The 24,135-nt window shown below is 45.5% G+C and overlaps 1 protein-coding gene across 1 annotated transcript in view; it reads right to left on the bottom strand.

Annotated features, from left to right (window-relative positions):
- The window catches only part of PXDC1 (PX domain containing 1), a 28,338-nt gene extending 6,327 nt beyond the window's left edge, over positions 1-22,011 (bottom strand). Inside the window, exons 1-4 of the mRNA XM_071553325.1 lie at positions 21,311-22,011; positions 8,624-8,715; positions 8,215-8,332; positions 4,703-4,814 (exon numbers count right to left, since the gene is read on the bottom strand). Of these exons, the coding sequence (XP_071409426.1) occupies positions 4,703-4,814; positions 8,215-8,332; positions 8,624-8,715; positions 21,311-21,566 (578 nt within the window). The 5' untranslated portion in view covers positions 21,567-22,011. The remainder of the gene's footprint in view (positions 1-4,702; positions 4,815-8,214; positions 8,333-8,623; positions 8,716-21,310) is intronic.
- Positions 22,012-24,135: the final 2,124 nt, after the last annotated feature.

Below are 24,135 nucleotides of genomic sequence, written 5' to 3'. Positions count from 1 at the left end.
CCTACTTCTTGTGCTTTAAGACAAACCTCTATTATCATTTAAACTCTGTTAAGGCATTAGAGTTGCTACTTGGATTCACCAGAAGAAGAGAGAAACAAGCTACACAGAAGCTAATAGCTTGGACAGGCATACTCTTTGCTAGGTAAAAAACTGGCTGGGTGGCCAGGCTTAAAGAGTGAGTGGTGCTGAATGGAGGTAAATCCTTTTGATGGCCAGTCACAAGTAGCATTCCCTGGGCTCAGTTTTGGGGCTAGTCTTGTTTCCTTGTTTAATATTTTATCAACAGTCTGGATGAGGGGATTGAGTGCACTCTCAGTCAGTTTGCAGATGAAACCAGGTGAGGTGGGAGTGTTAATGTGCTGAAGTGTAGGAAGGCTCTACAGGGGTATCTAGACAGGCTGGATTGACGGGTCAAGGGCAATTGTATGAAGTACAACAAGGCCAAGTGCTGCCTCCTGCACTTGAATAACAACAACCCCAGGCATCACCACAGGCTGGGGGCAGAGTGCCTGGAAAGCTGCCTGGCAGGAAAGGCCCTGGGGTTGTTTGTTGACAATGGCTGAATATGAGCCAGCAGGTGCCCACGTGATCAAGAAGACCAGTGGCATCATGGCCTGTACCAGCAATAGTGTGGCCAGCAGGACCAGGGCAGTGATTGTGCCTCTATACTTGGCACTGGTGAAGCCACACCTCAAGTCCTGTGTCCAATTTTGGGCCCCTCTTGACAAGAGAGACACTGAGGTGCTGGAGCAACTCCAGAGAAGGGCAATGAAGCTGGTGGAGGACCTGGAGCACAAGTTTCATGAGGAGCAGCTGAGGGAGCTGGGATTTTTTAGGCAGAAGAAAAGGAGACTCAGAGGGATCCCTATCTAGAAGTACCCAAAAGCAGGCTGCAGCAAGATGGGGATGGTCTCTTTGCCAAGGTAACAGGTGACAGCACAAGAAGAAATGGCTTCAAGTTGCATCAGGGGAAGTTTAGATTAGATATTTGAAAAAATTTCTGGACTGAAATTAACTATTAGAACAGGCTGTCCAAAGAAATGGCTGAGCCACTGCCCTTGGAAGTCTTTAAAAGATGTACAGATCATAGAATCATAGAATAGTTTGGGTTGGAAGGGACCTTAATCATCACTTAGTTCCAACCTGCCTGCGATGGGCAGACACCTTCCACCAGACCAGGTTCCTCAAAGCTCCATCCAGCCTGGTCCTGAATGCCTTCAGGGATGGGGAGTCCACAGCCTGGGCAACCTGTCCCAGTGCTTCACCACTCTTAATTTCTTCCTAATATCTAACCTAAACCTACCCTCCTTCAGCTTAAGGCCATTCCCCTTTGTCCTATCACTACATGTCCTCATGAAAAGTCCCTCTCCAGCCCTCCTGCAGGCCCCCTTGTAGGCACTGGAAGGCTACTGTAAGATCTTTCCAGAGCCTTCCCTCCTTCAGACTGAATAGCCTCAACTCTTTCAGCCTGTTTTCATAGGTGAGGTGCTCCAGCCCTGTGATCAGGTTAGTGGCTCTCCTCTGGACTCGCTCCAACAGGTCCATGTCTTTCTTGTGTAGAGGGACCCTGGAGTTGGATTTGGTATTCCAGGTGGGGTGTCACCAGAGCAGAGTAGAGAGACAGAATCGCCTCCCTCAACCTGCTGGTTGCACTGCTTTGATGCACCCCAGGATACAGCCAGATTTCTGGGTTCCAAGCACACACTGCTGAGTCACAAGGCAATCAGGGTCATTGTTCAGTAGACGACTTGGTAGTATTGGGTTTACTCAGTGTTAGGTTGGACTTACCAACCTTAAGAGTCTTTTCCAACCTAAATGATTCTATGATGCTTTTCATTAACTCGCAAGTGTAACCCCAGAATAAATGTGGCATAAGACAAAAACCCAGCTCCTCTCATCACCCCATGTACAGGCATTACCTGAGTAGATCTCCTCCTATTTAAGACTAAAAGACACAGAGGAAGCATCTTCTTTTCCTGTCAAGACAATTTTGTTTTTCTGGAAAAAAAATAGGTATCTAATTCACCACCTCTATACTGCTCTTGCATGGCCACCTTTAAAATATCTCCTATAGACTTCAAGATGTTTGTGACAATGGTAGCACCATCCTGAAAATGCCCAGCTATTACTGGAATGAATTTTTGAAAAAGGCAGCTTATCCAATGGCACAACCTCTGCTGTTGGCCTAGAAGACAGAAGTGCAAACAGTCTTGGCAGGGAAGGCACCTCTGTAACAAAACCAAAGCTAAGCTCCAAAGCATTTATTTACCACCTTTCCTTTCCAAAGAACAGCAAACCACTCTCCAAGAACCACTCATAAAAGGACTACTTATGGCACATGGATGCTGAGCACATTGGCTTCACCACATTTTGCAACAATATGGTACACTGCCAACTAAAACCAGAGAGAAAATGAAGGAAGCAGGAAGGAACTACTTCAGAACAGCAGAGTAAGCAACTGCAACTTGGAAAAATGCTTCTTTTGCAACAAGTGTGAGACTTTTCAGCTGATGGATCACTGGGCAGGTAGTGCTGCAGGCTACAGCAGCTGACCAGTGCAGCAGAACCTCAGGGAATGAATGCTACTTGCTGAAGCTTTCAGTGATTCTTTCCAAAAAACACAGGTTTGTTTTGCAAAATATCAGATTCAAGTACATCAGCAGCCAAAATTCAGAAGTCATACAGAGTTTAATGTTGCTGAAGGGAAAAAATTCCAATCTGAGGATATACAAGTCCACAAGGAATAAAAGTCTGATTTCAGAATAGAAAACACCAGTCCCATAACTCCAATTTTACAGAGACCAAAAGGGAGTGACACAGGATTTTGAAAGACTTTTAAAGTTCCCTTTCTGGACCACTATCTTAAATGAACAGTAAAGGAAATTTCTGCTTTTACAAAATGTTCAATTTTTACAAAAGAGCTGTGCTACACTGGTGCCATTATCTCCTGGCTATTACCTCTTGGCTCTAAAATACAGCTACAGAATGGGGAAATTTAGGCTACCACATAAAACACACATTTGAAATTTATTAACTTCTCGACTCAACTTCATGTTCTTCAGGAAGTCAAACCATAATGCCCAAAGTCAGGCTGCTACCCTAGATTTATTTCTTCCACCACAGTTTCTGGGAAACCATGCCCACCACACAGTTTTTATCATATTAGTGTTTTCTAGCCTTATTAGTCTCTGACTTCAATGGCATGCCAGTTAGATGATGGCAGTTTCTGAGCCCAGGCCAGCAAGTTTTGCTTAGGCTGCAGCACATTTTTCAAATAAAAATTAGATTATAAGTATTTTTAATAAAAAAATGAAATAATCAAAATAAGAAAGGAAAAGGCTTTCTTTGGTATTTTTTTCCTATTATTTGTCACTCTCAGTACTAAAGAGTGATCCACTCTGAAGTATATCAACTTTAATTTCCAGACAATGGCATTATAGAATTACCTCTGGTGTGCCATTTCAGCCTCACTAATACAATCTTATAAGCTTAAATGCTGTTAGCAAGGTCGAAGTTGAAAACATTAAATGGTAAGTTAACAAAAAGACTTCAAGAAATGACACTGTAGCCAGAGATACTCTCCAGCTTCTGGTAAAATCTGGCCAAGCTCTAAACCTTGCTATAGACTGACAATGGCCACATTGCAAATGTGCCAAGACAGATCACTGCATTCAAAGGTGAAGGATCCATAAGGCTTTTAGTGTTGTTTCCATCATTTTGCCTGGTCTAAAGAGAAAGCAGGTCAACGTTTATCATAAAAAAGTATTTAAAAGCTTCACTACCTGAAGCTCACTGAAGTATCAATCACTTGCTGTGACAGAAATCTGTGCAGCAGATTTCCATCAATACCCATTAAGTCACTGACTTAAGACCTACATGAATCACAGAATCGTCAGGGTTGGAAGGGACCTCTGGAGATCACTCAGTCCAACCCCCCCTACCAAAGCAGGGTCACCAACAGCAGATGAAACAGGAATGAGTCCTGGTGGGGTCTGAATGTCCCCATAGAGGGAGAGTCCATGTCCTCCCTGGGCAGCCACCCAGTGCTCTGCTCTCCTCAATGTACAGAACGTCTTCTACATGTTGAGGTAGAACTTGTGCTTTGGCTCATGGCCATGAAAGTCCTTCTGGTGACAGGTCTCTGACCCCAGAACACCTACGTGCATTAGGAGCAGAATTTATCAATATAACTAGTCTAACTTCCCTTTCCCCTAACGAAATACACTTGTTTCACCAAGTCCCAGCTGAGCAGCTGCTGACCTTTGCTCAATTTACATTCAGTGGTGTGTTCCCCTTTGGGGATAGTGTATTGCTTAAAAAACATTCTGCTACCCTTTGTAGTAAGATATGCCACTTGTAAGAATGTTTGAGTTTCCAAATCTGGGCTCAAAGCAGCTCTCATCACAGTCATGAGAGAAAGAAAAAACTCTACTCTCACCTGGCAGGATCGCTATGACAACCACAGTTCTTTTTTCATACACAGAGGATTGAGCTCCTCGGCATCAATCATTCTCCCATTTTATTCCTTTTAACAGGACATTGCTGTGAAGTGTAAGCAATGAGGCCCAGTAATCTTTAGCCAGTCAGAATGACAGCTGAACCAGTCTTGCTCTTAGATAGACCATAACATTCTACTGGAGGGCTGAGAAAGCTACAGTTTACTCCAAAGTGACATCATTGCTCATGTTCAAGCTCCACTTACAAATGTTCTGCTGAATCTACATCCAGGTGCTTCTCTTTTCCATTAGGTATACTGTGGTCAATGACTATTGTTTCAGTGTTGGCTAAACAGAATCCATTTGATCGCATGATTTCTGTTGGGAGAAAAAAGAAAACAAGATATAATAAAAAGCTGGAAAATAACTGCGTATCATATGTAATTGACATGGCTGTGAAATGAGATCTGTGCATGACATTGAAAATCTGCACAAGAAAGCAGGAATGAAGATTTGGTTTCATAGCTTCTTAGATCTGCAAACTGCCAGTGCTCAAGCAGTTTTATTCACCTCATCAATTCATGACACAGAGCATCTGAAGCAACTAGCACTACTAAAACATAATTGTAATTTTCTTAGACAGTCCCAGTCTTAAGCCAGTTAAGCAAAACAAAAGAAAGAACTAGAAGGTGACCATACAATTGAATTTAACCACTAACTTAAAGTCATGTAAGGCAATACCATGTTTTACACTGCCTTTAACACTTATTATTTGTTTCTCATTGTGTAAGAAGCCTACAATACAGAATATCTAAAATTTACACCTCCTTCCACTGACTTACTACCATGGAGAGAATTGATAATTAAAAAATAGTACTGGATGTGAATGAGAAGTTAATCCACATGTGTTGAATGGAAAGTAAAACCAGTCAAGTCTCAAATATTTCTTTTGGTCACATAATCTTAGATTAAGCAAGAAACAGTACAAAATAAATATATATTTTTAAAAAATCAGCACTGACTTAAGTAGGATGACTCTTGATCAGCCTCAAGGTACAATGGACCTGAGTTACAGCCTTGCACTATGAGCAAAACAAAAGGAAATTAGCCTGTGGCAGAAAAACACAAATTTCAGCTACATATACAGTTCCAGTACTGAGCAGGAGATGAGACAGGAGAAAGCAGTTATTTTTTAACATTTGCATGGTCCTACATTTAAAGCTAGAACTCACTTCCATCTTCTTCTTGAGATTCAACTCTGTCTTCCAGTCTATACATTTGGGGGATGTAAAAATACTGAATCCCAGCAGAATCACACTTCACTTTACTTATTTGAGCCAACATTGTATTGTAGAATGAGATTTACACCATAAATTCCAATTCAGCTTTCATCTAAGAGTGTGGCCCCTTCTCTCTTCCCCATCACCTTCTACTCTGAGCAGGACCATGTAGGGGACAGGGATTTTTTTAGAGAATACAAAACATTTTTGCCTACTTCTCTAAGACTACAAGCCACGTAGAAAGCTGCACTATTACTAACACCAATGCCAGTTTTTTCCCAGTGTCCTTGACATGACCTAAGAGTTACAGCATTTCACTGCTGAGTGAACTCCTTTACACATTATCATCTACTGCCATCTACTGACAATGCTGCCAGACACTGAACCATTTCCAGTGTGCAACGTTCAGATGAGGCAAATACCAATCAACATCAAACTTCCACCTATATTCTGACATTCTTTACAGCAATCACTTCAATGGTAAAACTAATTACCACATGGATAGCTGCATGGGTAGGAGAATCTTGCCAATGAACCCCTTCCAAACAGCAAAAAGCTCCAAGCCAGAGCAATGCTTCCGCCTCCAACCTATGCAACTCCAAATAAATTTAATCTTGATATTTGCTATTTGCAACAAGAACAAGGTATTATTGACAGGCGCCACCCTTTGAAACATTTTACAGCATTTAGTTTGGCATTCCTTCATTTCATAACGGGCAGGATCCAGGACCCACTTTGCAGTTCTGCTCTCTCAGAGCAGCAACATCCTGCACACAAAACCTATGAATATGCTCTCAAGGGTCAGTGCTGAGAACATGACCTGGTGGTCAGGCCCAAACCAAGCAACCATGGTCAGCCTTTGGAAGATGATTAATGGCAAGAACACACACATGAGGGACTTAATCTGACGATTCCACATTGAATCAAGACACCAAACCTCCCTAGCCACCAGTGGGGCACAAATAAGCATGTTGGCTCCTGTTTCTTGCTCTCAGGAAGCCAGTCCTGCATGACCCACTTCACAGGATGTCCCTGGGGACTGCTCTTTTTAGTCCCTGTCCTGCCCTGCAGCCTGGTCTCGAGTGGCCCTACAAGAGGGAACTAGACCAGCCTGGCTGGCAAGACCACACTTCTCACTGAGCCTCTGTATTACACACTGCTCCTCTAAAGAGTTATTGGTGTGCTCGTAAACCACCTTCCATTCAATTAAAAGAATATTTATTTAGCAGAGGACTAATTCACTTAGAACCAGAGCTATGAATCAATTACAAACAGTTTACTCTGTGTGTAAGATCAATCCTTAAGACATACTGTTTACACCTTTAGGATGTTGACAGGCTGACTGGCCATTAAACAGACAAATCATTAGTACCAAAGAAACTGACTGCTGAACACTTTATGCACCTTGGAGGACTATGTAGTATTTCACTTCAAATAACTTCCCGAGAAAGATCTTCCTGTGATACAAAACAAGCAGTTGATATTATGCTCAAATAAAATGTTTCAATGTACAAATGAAAAGCCAGGCACACCAGAAGTTCACAAACCTTTTAACAATGGTCAGCAGCAGATGAAGAGGGGAAAGGTTAAAAGAATAGGCAAGGATAGAGTAGTACTGCTCTCCACTTTCCCCACTAGCAATCTGTTTAGGAACTTCCTATGTCTCCACCTGTGACAGGTTTCAATGTTCTTTTCCTCTACTTTTTTATCTAATTCCTTTTTGAAATCACTTATGCTTTCAGTCCCAACATATCCTATGACAATGAGCTGCATTCCTTAACCATGCTCTGCATGGAAACAAAACAATGTTATAACCTTTCTTTTGTTTACTTAATGCCTGTTGTCTGTCAACAATATTGGAAAGCCTATAGCTCTTGTTTCATGAGAAGTACAGGGTAACTGACCTCCTATTCACAGCTTTGTAGACTTCCATCACACCTCCACTTTCATCTCTTCTCACAGGTAAAGGGTCTTTCTTTATTTAACCTCTTTCTTAGAGCTGTTCAACAGCTCGAATCCTTACCCTTTATTGGTGTAATTTGAAATTCTATTATATCTTTTCTGAGATGGAGAGACCAAAATTGTGCACACTGTATGCAAGATGGGGTTGTGCTCCTCTCCTCTGTTTTCCCCTCCTTTCCTAATAATATCTAATATTCTCACTGCTCAACCCTTGCACCGACCTCACATTTTCATAGAACTGTATCAATAGCCTCAAAATCTCCCTCCTAAGTGCTAACAGCATTATCACATGTGATGATAGGCAGTAAGGACTGCATTTTCCTTTCATCCACTTCTTTGCATTCATCAGTCTTCCATTTCACCTGCCACTCTATCTCCTGAATGCACATTGCCTGGTATGTCAAGGCTAATTATATGCTCTATATCATAAAGAAGACTACTGAGAATGATCCTTTGAATTACTGACAGAGAAAGAGTAAGAGAAACAGAAAATAAAGTATTTCTTGTGCTAACTGCAGGAAGCTAACAACTCTTACCTGATATTTTAACTGGACTTTGAAAGCTTGGCTGAATTTTGTGGACATTGTCATTTTTTAAAACTTGGTCCAAAGGAGATCTCTCAAAGAACGTAAGGACAACTTCAGATCTTGAATACTTAAAAAGAGAGAAAAAAACCCCAGATATAATTTTTAGTTTGCTTTGTCCCTCTTCTCCCTTTCCATTCCTTTGCAGTATGACAAAGATTTATTACAAGCAACAGCTTGGAGGCATCATGACACAATTCTGGCACTCAGCATTTCTCCAAAATACCCAATAAATTGCTGCTTCTTTCAGAGTTTGGCAAAGCCCACCACTTTCTAATCTGCATGAGAGTGCATGTCACCATAAGGAGGAGTCAAGCTGAGCTAAACTGGAACTTACTAAATTGGAACTTGGCTTACTCACCTTCCAGGGCATGTTTATAATAGTCTTCAGAAGCTTTTCCACTTCATTAAGCCTGGCTTCTATATCATGGGCTTCTTTTATTGTGATGAGCCCTAGAAATAAGATAAACAGACCATAAGCACAGACAAAATTACACTTGCACACATTTCAGCAGCCAGAAGCAGCCACTCATGTGGAGCAACCTCAAATATGCCTCCCAGAAATGTCTTTTAACCCAAGTGATGACAAACTGTGCACTCCAAACTGAGGTGGGTGTAGTTAGGAGCAGAGTTGCAAGGCTGACACCAACTCAGCTGTTTATGATCATATTTAGGAATTGCAAGACAAGCAGAAGTACAACCACCTACTTCCTCACCCACAGTTTTGCTACACAGCATTCCCAGCAGAGATAATCAAACAGCCTGTTTTCTGCTTCCAAGAACCATTATTCATCCTTTTTTTTCCTGTCAATAAAAAGTAAAAGAAAACCCAAGAAAGCAAAAAACCACAACCCACAGATAAGAGGAAAAAAATAAATACAAGCTCAACAAAAGGCTTTGAGGGCAGTTTGTGTTTCTCTGACTGTAAGGCCCAGTGAGTGGCCCAAGGAAAATTTCTCAGTATCACATTCTTCAAGTGCAAGACTAAGGCTTGGATTTTTTTTATATATAATCGCTGAATTATTACCGTACTGCAGAAGGGATTTAAATGGAAATTTTACTGTCCAGTGTCCAGAATGATGCATTACAATGCAATTTTGAATTGCTCAGCATGGTGATCTTCAACTCTGATACTGTATTTTGTATGTAGGACACCTGTAACTTCCCTCTCCTCTAGAAGGTTAAGGGAAATACAATATAGGTTATATGCATTTACAGGGAATATGTGGAGAAGTAAAGCCCAAAATCTCATCCCTTTAATGGCCCTTTTATTTCTGATATTTGCAACTGCTTTTTCTAACCCAGTCATCAGCCTCTACATTTGTGCATCTTTTCCAAGGAGCAGAATACACACATGAAAATGAAGTAACTAAGAGAAGTTATGAAATTCAACAAGCCACACCAAAACAAACAACACGCTGAAGCAGGAAAAGACACAATAAATCAAAACAATCAAAACTAAAAATCTGCAAAGCAGTCCGTGAGAAAGCACTTCAGTGCATTAAAACTGTTAAACTTAAGTGCATCTCCATGTCCCTATTCAAAAGACAAATATACAGAAAGAACCATCAAATATGCACAGCGTGGGAACACCCACAGTTTCAGTCTCCATCAGTCCTTGCTGTTTGCAACCAACGACACACGATCCCATAGAAACTTTCCAGACAAAAGTGTGACTTTGAAGCTGTCAGCTCTCCTCCAGTTACAGCTCTAAATAAAACAGAGATTGTCTCCAAAGCAACTGGGTTTACTTGATGGTTGTCCCACAAAAGTAGCCTGTTTGTATAAGCCTTTCTATTGCTCAACAGGCCTTCATTTTGCCAGTTTCTGCAGCATTGCTATCACCTCACCCTGGTACAACTTGTACCCTCTCTGTCAGCAGAGCAATGCATACCTGCAGGTGTATAAGGAAGGCAGTGTGTTCTACTCTGAATGGCTACACTACAATTGGGCAGCTTTTCATAGAAATTCTCTGAGAGGCTGTAAATGAGAATAAACTCCTCTGTGTGGGTTCACAGCCTGCCTATTAGCTGGGCTGTGCTTGACACTACAGACCTGAATTGCAGACCAGCACCCATCATCTTCATAACTACTGGGTGTGAGCAGGCCTGGGTGGATCTGCTTCACCCCTCACAAATATGTTCCCATCCCACATCTGAAAGAAGCTCAAACCTTTCAATACAAGTGGTTTATTCATCCTTAAAATAAAATTTAAAAAAAAGGTTGCCAATGGTCCCATGGCTCAGACACTGACCTGTGATGTTAGAAACATGCTCTTGCCCTGCTGTAGCCTAAATCAGAGAAAACAGGGCCAGCCATCGTGGTGCCATCTACCATGGGGTGTCTCCACTTCTTCTGCTGGTCTTCATCCACTCTGCATAAATCCTGATACAATCAGAGCAGAGACTCCCACCTTGCAGGTGAACATCTCATCATCGACCCACCTGGGATTCATCATTCAACTGCTCTCTCTCAAATCTGCCCTCAATCCTGGACCCTTTCCCAGATAAGCATTTACTGTTGAAACTAGTATTTGACCAGAAAGAGAGATATTTTCAAATAAATGATGATATTCAGACCAAAAGGGGGAGAAAAAGGAAAAAAAAACCAAAACAAACACCTCCCCAACAACCCTGAGCATTCATCCTGTAAGGAAAACCAGCCAAGCAGTTGGGACTTTCTCTCATTAGTAATCAGGGAAAGCATCTGCAGCTCCACACGGCCTTTTTATGCTTCACCAAGAAGTCAGACAAGGCTGTCAGCCTGTTGCACTGCCACTGATCGCCCCGTGGGAGGTTTCACAGCTTCTTGCATTCACCAGGAATTTCCAGCCCTGCTATATTTCCTCCTTCCAGCTCCTGGAAACACACCAGCCATGCAAACCCACACTCGAGCCTGGAAACTGGCACAGATGACTTGTAACATCTGACTCGATAAAAAAGACATTTCTTACTGAAGCTTTTAGTAACATCCAAACCAAAAAGCAGACAGCGTAGGAAGGAGAGTAAATGATACATTTGCCTGGACAGCTTCCTATATATGTCCTTAATTGCAGACACACAGCTTTGGGGTATAAAGCTGCTGACCTTAAATGAATTCCCCATACAGGCAATTCAGTTTGGCCAGGCTAAAGCCTTCCTTTTCATACATCTATAGCCCAAATACACAGAAACCACTTCACTGGCTACATATATATATATACATAAACCTGCCAATTCTTCTGCAATTGCCACGAAGTTTGTAAGGCCCTCATTTATCTTCATTCTGCAAGCCTGTTTTTAAGAGTTAACAGCTGCTCTTGTGGTTTTCAATGAATCATAGCAGATGATCCCACAACCCCAGGGACTGCTCCCAATCCCAAAGCCATGCCAACCAGAGCAAGGCACTGGCTGCCCAAGCAGCTGGGAGGGGTGGAGATCCTGGTCCCCCTGTTTGATTCCTTTCAGCACTCGCTAACTGGCTGCTGTCATCAATCACAACACGTATGTGCATGGGGAACACTGTGGTTTCTCAAGGTGAAGTCTCTGGTGTTGATACTGGTTTAAGGTGCTCTCACCCTCCCCTGAATCTCATTTCCTCTCCCACACCACAACACAGGGCTGTCTCTGCTTTGCCAGCACAATTAGGTGAGCAGCAGAGAATACCTCAAACCCCACTTTTCAAAGGCTTCACCTCAGAAAACCCCAGACTTGACAGAAGCAGCAAGAAACTGCAGGCTAGGATGCCCCATTCAAGCTCCTTTCTCACTCAGGCACTATTCTAAGTTTGAGCAGGAATTAGGATTTGTGTAAAGAAGGGTCACAGAACTGTATCCAAGTTTCTCCCCTGTCTGTCTTCTTTCTCCTGTTTGGAAGATTTGATGAGGCAGAAAGAAAAGGGGAAAAAAAAAGCCAGAGACTGAGGTAGGATCTCCAGACACTGGACAAACAGACACACACACGTGCCAGCTGACTCTGCACACAGAGCCCAGCACCCCCACCATTCATTAACCCTGACACAAATGCACCACAGGCAGGATGCATCTGGAGTGCGTGGGACCCGCTGGCCACAGATGAAGCATCCATACAGCAGCTATAGAATGTCCCAAGGCTGTTGTCTCTGTCCACAGACCATAAATATGTGCCTAGCCTGTATTTCCATCTGAGGCTTTTATAAACCAAGGGTCCTTATTCGAGTTGGTATAAAATAAAAATGAGATACTAGTAAAGCAACCAGTATCCTGGAACCCATTGTGTTTTCTCCACTTGTTCAGTCATGCAACAGAGCTGAGTTCTGAGCTGGGAAATTTGTTACTGAGGTCATGGTGAAAGGCTGTTCTCATGCCTTTTTCTCTGCCCTGGCCCTTGTCTGACTGTTAATGGAAAACATGCACAAACTCCTCCCAGGAAAACTTTGCTCTCTGTCTTGTTACCCGCACTGTGCTTGGACAATTAGCTATTATTTCAAGTGATTTGAATGCTATAAACACCTATATTTATAGGGCTTTAGGTAAACTGGAGTCCCTCGGCTCCTTTTGTTTAACCACAATACCCCGTTTCCAAATGCCACAAACTTCTAAGATTCCTTCCCCCTGCACAGAAGGGAGCGCACAGGCTGGGTGACAGGAGGGATGACACGGGCACACCACCTGTACCTGGGAAACTGCTTTTCACAAGGTTCTGTTGTGTGCACAGCTCCCACTGCCACTGGCCTCATTCAATCCCTTTCACATTTTCTCTGCCCCTTTGCAGACCGAGAGCCCCAGGCAGAGTCCTTAAGACTCAGTGAAAAGCATTTGCTTGCGGTTTGAGACCAAGCGTAGGTAGCAACTTGACACAGAGCAACATGTGTCTGGAAAAGCACTGCACCAGTGGCACCAGAGATCTGCAGCATCCTCCCTGCTCTGGGAGCCTGTGCTGGAGCAGCTGCAGGAGGCTGAGGAGCAGGCCAGCAGCTGAGTACCTGCTATGCTGGCTCACTGTGCGGGAGAGGCCCCAGAGCTGCAAACAGGCAGGAAACGAGCTCAGCACCACAGGAGAGCAAACTGAGAGCCAGGTCCTGATGTAAACACACAAGCCTTGGTAGTGCTACCATGTGAGCCACCAAATCTGCAACTAATGACACTCTGAAAACCGCAGATAATGCACCCCATGCTTCTACCACAGGAAGCTGGACAGGACTCACAGGATGTGCTTCATGGCTCATAATGAAATCACAGAGCAGTCCTGATGGTCAGCGCCCACAATGAGCGCGTTGTCTCGAAAATCCTCTAGTGGCTTCCAGGGAAGAGTAAGCTCATGCCTAAGTCAAGTAAGTCTCCTATGTCACCTCTCAATGATAACACACAGAAGTCTGTTTTTTCTGGGGATGTGTTGCTATGTACAAGTCACTATGTATACATCATCTCAAACTGTGGGCAAACCCTATTTCTCCAATTTGAAGAACTACACTTCATGTCTGTGGTCAGGACAGGAACAAAGAATACCCAAGAGATACCCTACTTTCTCAAAATCAGTTCAATATGTATGGGAAGCTGAGGAAGAGCAGAAGCCAAGGTATCCTTTCTGAAGATGTGTGCAAGGTGGAATGCCTTGGTAAGTACATGAAGACAAGTGCTACACTGAGCCTCTCTCATCTAATCCTCTCTTCGTCCCCTATAGGAAGATTGCAGAGTAGGTATCAAATGGAAAAAAAGGAGTAACAAATAAATCTGGAGAGAAATCTGTCATCTGCTAATCTACCCTGCAAGGAAGATTTAAAGCCCACAGATTCAGATCTTGAGTCCATCCTTCTCTCTTTACACAAACCTGTGAGCAGCAGTTAGGGACTTTAGGGAAGACATATAAGTTGTCTTGCACAGGAACTGCTACTCTGCTCCCTCTCCTGACCAGACTGTGGCTTCAAAAGGATATATACCCCTTTTCCCCAGTTACAGTATTCACTAGCACTGTAGTGCTCAATATTTTTTATCTTTTTCCCTCATTCGTCCTTTCACTCGGATATGTGCTAACCCATGTGCACACACACAATCCAGGATGTCAATGGAGCAACAGGAGGAAAGTCCCAGCCATGAGAAGGATATAGAAAATTACAGATTAATATTCAGTAATGTTCAGTAAAAGAATCTAACTTGATTCCTCCAAAGATGGGCCAAATGCAAAGTCAGATCAGTCTGCTGGGGACCACATGCAGTTGGCTTCTGAACAGATTCACAGACAGATATTCCACAGAAACATGCAGGAACTGAAGCCACTCAGCTGGCACATGGATCAGGGCTGAAAGGTGGCAAATCAGACCAGTGTTTCCTGCTACTGTGCTCCTTTGTACTGCTTCCCATTCCCTCCCTCTGCTAAACTGGGCTCCTCTCAATACCAGTTCAGCTGTCACTTTTCCCTGCTTCATGGCCATGATCCCTCACTCCTCCTGGCAGCTGCCTGAGTAGCATCCCTCCTCCCCACACACATGTTCCCTCAGCCTCTCCACCTGGGACCCATGGCAATAGCCACCTCACATGGGATTCTGAAAAGGCCAAAACAGCTCCCACTAACAGCTGACTCCTCTCTGATGAAGGAGAACACGACAAAAGGTTGTCAGAAGAGGTAAAGAATACTCAGGGGTATGTAAAGGCAGGAAATTAAAAAAAAACCAAAACCAGCAGATGGGAAAGCTTGTTTTACACAACTTTTCTTCTGTAACTCTGCAGAAATAAGACCAGAGGAATCCCTTACATACAAAAACTTGATAAGAACCAGAGAAGGGCAGATAATTACAGACAATCAGGGATAACAGATTCCCAGTTACTAGAGACCAGGACTGTCAATTTTCTGTTCTCTGCCCATTATTTATGCTGTCTTCTGCAGCATCTGGTTCTCATCACCAGGGACAGAATCCTACAGCACTGGCCTGAGTTAAGTCTGGCAGCTCTAGCAACTCCTCTTTGATGCTTCTTGCCTAATTCTACAACACCCCTCTCTGGGGCAGATACACTTGCCCCTTTCCCTTGTGGGGAAATCCATCCATCTCACATGACAACAGTCACTACAGTCTCCAAAGTCTCTACAAACGGTTTTCTATTTATGAAGTATTACTGACAAGATGCAACTTGGTGGTATTACTGAGAGAGCAGCTAAAAGGATATGGTGGAGTTGAAAAGAGAGGTGTCAGGACATGGACTTTTGATATTTATCACATGTTGTGCTGCCTTTCTTAACCTTGATGTTGACTGAAATCCCCCAGAGCAGAAGTTGTCACCAAGACCACCTGAGGACCCTGGCACACTCAAATACCAGTGTAAAGCAAGGAGGCAAGTTAAAAGTTGAGAAGTCCAGACCCTTAAGACGATGGGTTTTCCATATATTATATTATTAGTTATGGGATCTACCAGGATCTCTGGAGGGAGATGGCACCTCTCAGTGGCAGAACTCAGCAGACAGGGTTTCCCCACAGAGCTCCCTGTCTTGATGCCTGATGAGCCACAGGAAAGAAGATGATGTACAGGAAGCATGAGATAAAAGTGAATAAAGCAGGCAAAGCCTGATGAAAAATGTAAGCTTCTACAACCATTTTTACTGCTGATTTCTTATCAGGTGAAAACTGTCATGAAAAACACACCTCATTTCCATTCCTTTCCATCAAAATCTTCCCCCACACATTAACTTGGTTCACCACAAAAAAGCAACTTGTGTCTAGCTTTGTAACAACACAGACAGCTTCATTTATCTCCATCATGACCAATGAATCATGAAATTCAGCTAATAAAAAAACAAGCCCAGAAGCCACAAACTTAAATTTGGTTATACAGTTCTGCTAGAGCCTGATAACCAAGAGCTGAATCCTTTGTCTGACAGAGAGAAGCTCTGAGCAAGCTCCACTAATGAACTGTTGACAATGTCAACAATGGAAAGAGCACAATAGATGCAGTGTATCTGTATTGTCACAACCCCAAAACAGCTGCTGTCTGTGGAAACCACTATGCTGCTTCTGTAGAGCTCTCTCTTCTCATAAATCACACTCCCAGATGGTCTCGTAAACAACAACAACAATGTAGCATATAGAAAACTAGGATATGTATGACATTTCCAAGCGAACAACATTACTGGGCTGGCTCTTCAGGAAATGGCTTCTGCTTTGTGCTATCCTTCCAACACCACACCTGGAGGAGCTTCCTCTGTGCTTCCCAGTGCACAGCCACTCAGACACAGAAAACACCTGATCATCTGCTTCCTGCATGAGGCAACGGCACCAAAGGCAGGCACAAGGCTGAGAGCTCGGCACGAGTCACCGGAGAGGGACTGCATAGGGTCTGCTGCACGTTAAGTGACTACCTCTATGCTATGAGGCAAATTAAAGGTGCAAAGTCTCTATAGGAAATCTCCACCACTACTGGAAAACTTCCATGCATGGACAGAAGTTGAGTGCCAGCAAGGCAGAAGAAAACAGAAAAGTTCTGGAGAGCCACGCATAACTACGGATGGCAGCACACCAGGGAGGGAAATTTGGAGGCAAAGAAAACAAACAGAAATCAGCTCAGGGAAAGCAACTTGGAGGGGCAGAGAGGAAACAACAGGAAGGAAAACAAGGGGAAAAAGGCCACAACAGAGCAGAGTGAGTCAGAGGAGGCATGGAAAGGAGGAAAATGAGCACTTTGGGAAAAGAGGGCTGTCTAGTAATAAAAGAAACCTGTTAGAGAGTTTCTGATTTGGCAGCTCAGAGTATCAGAGCAGGACCAGGTGCTACATGTAGGCACAATAAGAGCAGTGACATTTGAAAAGCAACAGAGCCTCTGTTCTGATGACAAAGGCAACAATCAAGTGCAGAGGAGGATTGTCAGAAATCACCCTGCCACTCCAAGGGCAAAACAAATCCCAACTCTGAAAGGCTGGTAAGTGCTTTTTCGGCTTCCTGGTTCTGCACTTGAGAGGTTGCTTCTGCCCACACTGAAGTCTGAGGCAAGGGAGGTGTCTGGACTGAAGCTGGACCATCTTAGATGAGAATCCCTCACAAGCAGTATTTAGAGAAAATAAAGGGGGCAAAGAAAGAGCACTTTTCCAGGTTTATACCTAACTTTTGGGTTCTATTGGGTCTGCTGCAACTATTTCTAAATCATCAAATTTAAGTCAGCTTCTAAGCCCATAGTTCTGCCTTTCTCATAAAAACTGATTTAAATACAAAACTTGTTTACTTTGCTTGTAGAAACAGACAGTTTAGTATTATTAGGCTGTGTTCACTGCAAGAGTGAACTAGCCTGTGTTTTTCTGTGATCCTCTTTTCCGTGTTTGCCTAGAGCAAGGGACAGGCACATTTCAAAGACAAATAAAATACTAGCAAGTTATAGGTAACATCACTGTGAATCATATTTAGTCACCCTGCAGGTATGCACATAAATAACCTTGTTTACCAGCTTACTAATGAGAGGTCTCGTGTTGTTCAATGTCCTTGGCCTCTAGCATCAAAGTACACTGCAGATGCAGAGAGTGCACTTTGACACATGTTCTTACTGGTTATCAAAGACAAGACCAGATTGTGTGAATGCCATACTCCCCTCTAGGACCTCCCCTCTTATATCAAAGAAAGGGTAAGATGAACAGCCACTGCAGAAAACTATACCTCCCATTCTCTCCTCTGCAATCTCAGAGCACTCAGCAGTTTCAACAGATACAGAGGGGGATAGCATTGTGGAAGTCAGTCCAAGAGGATGAGGTGTGAAGAAAGGATCAGAGAGGATGGTGTGCTGTTGCTGAACAAGAGAAGGAGCACACTCCGGCTCAGTGTGAGCTGTTTTCTGAAGCCAGCAATGAAGTTAACAAGCAGCTCCTTCTAATATTGCTGACTTTTTTTTTAAAAAAACCACCTTCTTTCAGAAAGTTAATAACATCAAATAGTACAAGCTTTCCCCCTCAACCATATCCCTTAAATGTAACATACTGCAGCTTGACTGAGCTGTAGGATAATGCTAGTCCTTTTAATGCTCCTTAGGCAAATCTGTAGGGACTTTGCAGTCCTTCAATGTAATGCAAATTTGGTTTGCAACACTTCACCACTTCCTTCCTGCAGATAAAAGGCACAGCTGATATTCACCTTCTTTCAGAAAGCTCAAGATAAACACACACGCACATATGAACCCACATACATATGCATATATATCTCTAAGTATATAAAAACACACACACAAATGTATATAACTAAATGCTAACACACAAAAGAGTGGGTTTTGGTCAGCTGTTTTTGTTGCAATAAGTATACTGAGCTACACTGTAGGGAGCAGGAGGTCTGATTTTAAACAGGACATTAAGAAAGTGTGCTCACCCCATGAATTTTGTACAGATCGGACTTGCCCTACGCAATCTCTTCTTACATCCAAAGCTTTGCATCAGTGTCACTTAGTTAAATGAGATTTTTATGTTTCAACTTTGTCAAGTCACACAAGGCTGTGGCCAGTCAATTTAAAATGTTGACAAAGTGTTCTCTAGGCAGAGAAGCAGACTCTGCAAAGTAATTTTCTGTAGAGCAGGAGCAGAATAATTTTAAACACAGTATTACTGAAACTGTGACGCACGCTGTGACTGCTTAGAAACTACTCCTGATTTTTATTCTGTCTCTGTTGCAAAGTTAACCCTCACCCTCTCAACAAGCTGAACAGCTCATCTGCTCATACTGGGTTTCGATTTTTCAAATCCCAGACCGATGCTTTGCTCATTCCCAATGCTACTGAAGCCAGCCTGTTCCTGAGATAAAGTCAAGGTTGTTGGTTCTAGGTCTTAGGCAGGGATTGAGCAATGCAGGCTGAGGATGGTTAATCTTTCCCAGTTGTTCATGCACTAATGGTGTGTTCTACCTGGGACTGTCAAGTAAAGCCAGTGCAAGAGCCTATAATCCCATCTGGCTCGAACTGCACAAATAATGCCTTGGAGAGATGTGAAAACAGCTTAATATTTTGCAAAAATGTGGCAAGCCTTGAGACAGGAGAGGAACCACACTCACTTGAGAGAGGTGCTGAGGAATGAGAAGGGCTTTAGGACAAGCAGTGTCTCCTGAGCATAATGGATGGGGAAGGAGCATACTGGGAGGGACAGGAGGCCAGGGTTGGCAAAGATTGAGTCCACTGCAGGCCAGACCCAGTCCAGCTTCCAAGCTATTCTTCAGAGCCCCAAACAGCCTACAAGAAGGCCTACTGGCACTCTGAAAGTTCAAATCTTAGTGACTCTGACAGCTGCTGTGCCCTACAGGCCACAGGCAGGCTTGCTCCAGACCTACCCAGCATCCTCAAAAGCCAGGACCCAGGTGCCATAAACACTTAAAGGCTGTATTCCTTAGAATTTACCGCTATTCAGTGCTACTAAAAATCACACTAGGAGTACTTTACATATGGCACATGCAAAGGGTAACAACTTTTCACAGTACTTTAGATCCCTGATCAGCAACCTAATTGCATAAGACACTGTACATGCCAGGCACACACCAGTGCTGAGAGGTGGGGGGAACAGCCAAAGGGCTCCCTCACTCCCAGCCTGCACCCAAGCAGGAGAGACAGCCCCGCTCCAGCCCCCAGCCCCCGCCAGCATCTCCCAGCTCGCAGTCCGTAGCGGGCAGCAAGGGGGACGCAAGGCTGCCTTGCGCCCATCCCCGGCGTCTGCAGAGGGCACTCCGGGCCCGCGAGTGGCGGCGGAGCTCCCGGGACCGAGCTGCCACCTCCGGCAGCGGGGATGGGAAAGCCCAGCGCCGGGGAGCACACGCTGGGAAGCGGGCTGCGGCTCCCGCGACAGAAAGAAGCTAAGGAAAGGTACAAGCATTTTTATGTAAGGTACATAAAAACACCTTCTCCACCACTCCAGGTTAGGGATCTGGCAGGACAATAGAAAAAGACCTGTTTCACTTTAAACACTGGTCAGAAAACATCCTTGGGGCGTCAGTTCGGGAGAGACGATCCCCACTCGCAGGGAACAGAGCCCGCTGTCACACAGCGTGGGCCCAGAAATTAAGCCCCGTGGGTTTACATCGGTATGCGAGGTGGAAACCCAGCCCCGAGAATGGCAAAACGCAGAGTCTGCAAGGAGGTGACACTAGCAAGGCTAGAGTCGAAGTGAGAGCTGAGGAAAACTTCCCCATCCTCACACAGAGGAAAACATGCACAGAATATCGGCTCCTCCCCGCTCTTGTTCAATCAAATAATCTACGTAGTAACTCGACAACTGGGGAGTCTGGAAGTGCAAGGCATACATGCATTTTCAGATGACCGGATGCTCCTCACCACTCTACACACTTGAAATGTGTTATAGCAAAACACATAATTCTATCTAAATAGTACCTCAAACATTAAACAAATTAAAACCAAGCTCTAAGACAGCTTAACAGGTACAGCCTGTTTCTGTACAAAGAGACCTGATCATGGGCAACATCCCCCGAGTTGGTTAATCCACTTAAGGAAACTGGAAGGGAACACACGTCCCTAACCGCTGGTGCAATTCCCATTTCGCAGAAGTTATGCGAGGAATTACGCCAGCTCCCAGAGTCGCTCAGTTCACTGGCAAGCGCCACAGCCTCTTTCTTTTTTTCGCCCTCTCCTTGTGGCAAACAACATACCAACATGCAAAGATTTTTCAGCTACACCCTTTCTTCTGCCAGCCCCCCCTCCCCGGTCCTTCCTCGGGGAGACCAGAGGCGCTGTAAAGGGACAGTGCGAACGGGAACTCTCTGTTCCCACAGCCCAGCCCAGCCCAGAGCCGCGCAGCGGGACAGAGTCCATACTGGGGTCTCCCTCCTGTGGGATTCCCCTGCTGCGGGACAGCCCTTCACCCCCAACCGTATATTCACAAAAATTAAAAAAAAAAAAAAGAGAGAGACAGAAACACAAATCAACATCTCAACATCCCGGGCGGAGTTTCCGACCGCAAGACGCCTCCGTAGCTTTCCTGCCTCCCCACCCCGTCCGGTCCCGCAGTGGCTCCAGCTCCTCACCCTCCTTCCCTCCGCCGAGAGGGTCCGGTCCCCCGCCCGTCCTCCCCGGCCACCGCCACCCCCGGGGAAGCGGCGGCGGCCGAACACCCGCCAGGCCCGCGGAGGCTGCTCAAACCTTGGAGCAAGGGGGAGCGGGACAGCTCGGGCCGGTCCTCGGGGAAGGAGTCGAGGAGCCGCTTGAAGAGGCGGCCGAGGTCGGAGTAGCTGCGGTGCAGGTAGAGGATGTTGCGGTCCGACCACTCGGTGCGGATTTCGTAGAACTCCTCCTCGTCGCCCCGCCGGCTGATGATGAGCCGCCGGATGCCGTTCACCCAGCAGCCCCGCACGTACATGTTCACCAGCGAGGTGCCCTCAAACACGGCCGAAGCCATCCCACCGCCGTCCGCACATCCCCCGGCACAGCGCGAAGCGCACCGCCCCGCGCCGCCGTGGCCAAGTTAAGGGGAGGAGGAGGAGGAAGAGGAGGAGGAGGAAGAAGTGAGAAGGGGGGTACCACCCGCCGCACGGCCCCCCCCGGCCCGGCCCGGCTCTGCCCGCCGGGCTGTGCCGCCTCCCGGCGCTGGAGGGAGGGCTCGCTAGTGCCTCATAGACGGCGGCCGGCAGCGAGGGGGCGGCCCGGGTACCTCAGCCCCTGCCCCGCCGAGCGCCCGGCACCGAGCAGGGCGGCTCTCACCCCCTCCCGGGGCGGGGTATAGGGTGGCTCGGCCCCTTCTTCCTCGGCGCCGCAGGAAAGCAGAGCTCCTCCCGTCCACGGCTGGGGGGAGTCCCCAGACCAGCCCCGGCACCGCAGAGAGCGCCCACCCGCTCCGCCAAACCCTGCGGCCCCCGCGGGGCGGGATCCTCCTCTTCCTTCACGGGACGGTTTCGTAGACGCAACAGATATGACGAGGAATTATTTTTCTCCTCTCAGTGACCCCAGAAGTTTTTTCGGTTTTGTTTTTGGTTGCTTTTTTTTTTCCTTTAAACCTCCATCCCGGCCAGCTGAAGGAGGAAGAGACAGATTGCCAGGGTGTCAGCCGCCAGCAGCACACAGGATTGACCAACGTCCTGCAGTGCATTGGGAAACCTCGACGGAGACCCCGGTAGACGTGCCTGCACCTCCGGGAAGAGGGGAACCCGGGTTGTACGGAGGGGAAAAGCAGGAGAAAGGGAGTCTCCAGCATCATCGCATACGGGAGAGAGATGGGGAGGCCTGTGCCTGCAAATACAGCGTCCTCTTTCCCGCAGGGCCTCCGTGCCATACAGTGCCTTAACTCGCAGGGAACGGGGCACTGGGAGAGCTGGTAGGGGCTATCGCAGTCAGCAGCAGGCAGCTGGCAAAACCGGAGGGACACTGTAAAGCAGCGAAGTGTGTGGGAGATGCCCGGATGCCCGCAAATGCCTTGGAGCTGCAGGGTTAAGATATTGAAGCAAATGACAGCGCAGTGATGTGGGATGCATCATCCGGGACGGGATTCTGCTTGCAGGCAGTGGCCTCCGGCCCCGGGCTCTGTGCGGCACAGGGACGGCAGGGCTGCGGGAGGCGGTGGATGACTTCCCTGGGTCATGTCATGGCCCGAGGCAGAAGGGACCTTTCCTGTTTGTGTAATTTGGAGAGGTCAGAGGTCATTACACTCACACTGTGTGTCATAACATTTAAGCCACTTTTTTGCCAGAGTGGCATCTGTGTCTCAGGAAGCCAGGAATTCACACGGTAACAACTCAGGTGGTGTTAAACTGCTCAGAAAAAACGAGCAGAGTCCACAGACAAGAGTAGTTAACAGGTATCAGCCAAACAGCAGTGCTGGGAGAGCATCGCAGCTGGCTCAGCTTGGGATGGCACAAATAAACATGATAGAGTGCCACAGAGGTGGAAGTTACTTAATGGTTTTCTATAAAATGTATAATTAAATGACTAAGTCATACTCTTCAATAGATAACATTGCAAGTAGCTGCCTACATCATTGAGGTGCCACATGCCTCTATGTTAAACCAACTACAACAAACGCAATGATGTCTCAGTTGTACATTTTATCTATTTAGCTTCTACATAACAAAACTGGTTCTAGTGCACTCTGAAGCACAGTCATATATAAAGAATGCAGACAATTGAGCCTCATCTCTCCAAACAGAAAGGTCCATGCCTGTTTGCTGCAGCCTTGGCTATACAGCACCTGCAGCCATTTCTTTAGAGAAATCTGTATGTTTGAAAACAGGCAGGTAATGCTCAAGTTGTTAGAGCAAAACCTATTCCCACCAAACTGACTTCCTTGAGAACTGTGCTGGGCCAGAACTGCGATACAAAACTAGATAGAGCCAACAATCTGAAGGCACACACTTCCCATCGAGAGCTGTGTAGCCCTGACCATAGTAAAGCATGTGGCAGAGGCCCACTCACTGCATCTTGAATTGTCACAAAAAGGGTTTTCACATCACTGTTGGACTAGACATCTCCGTAGTACCCACAGATGTTCAGTGTGGCTTCACAGGAAAGGAATTACTGTGAACCTTTTTATTGCAGGAAGATCTCCACACAGCTCCTTTTGTTCAGGACAGGCTATTGTAATTCCTCCTCTTGTTCCAGTACGTGGTGGCCTTCCCTGTTCTTCAGTATAAAAACAAGAAAATAAATGCCTTCTCTTCTGGCTGTTATTGTGCTAAGCTGAAATAGCCACATATCCTAAGGAAGTGAAACTTCTAGGAAGAGAACCACAAGAGTAACTCCCCCTTTTTTAAAGATGTCAGTCTTGCATTGCTTCTGTTTAAGCAAGGAAAGCACTTGACTTCTGCTCCTTCTGACTGGTATTTTCTGCCTTTGCAATAGAAGTATTTTTGCTGTTGTTGGCATGCCCACACTCTGTGTCACTCAGCAGGCTCTCAGCACCCTGTAGGAGCTCTGACTTCAGTGGATTCTGCAAGGGCTTTGTTGGGACTTCTCAGCTTCTGCTGGGCTGAAGTTGG

The sequence above is a fragment of the Pithys albifrons genome, chromosome 4, assembly GCF_047495875.1.
Source record: "Pithys albifrons albifrons isolate INPA30051 chromosome 4, PitAlb_v1, whole genome shotgun sequence".
Lineage (NCBI taxonomy): Eukaryota > Metazoa > Chordata > Aves > Passeriformes > Thamnophilidae > Pithys > Pithys albifrons.
This window is presented reverse-complemented; position numbering and strand designations above follow the sequence as displayed.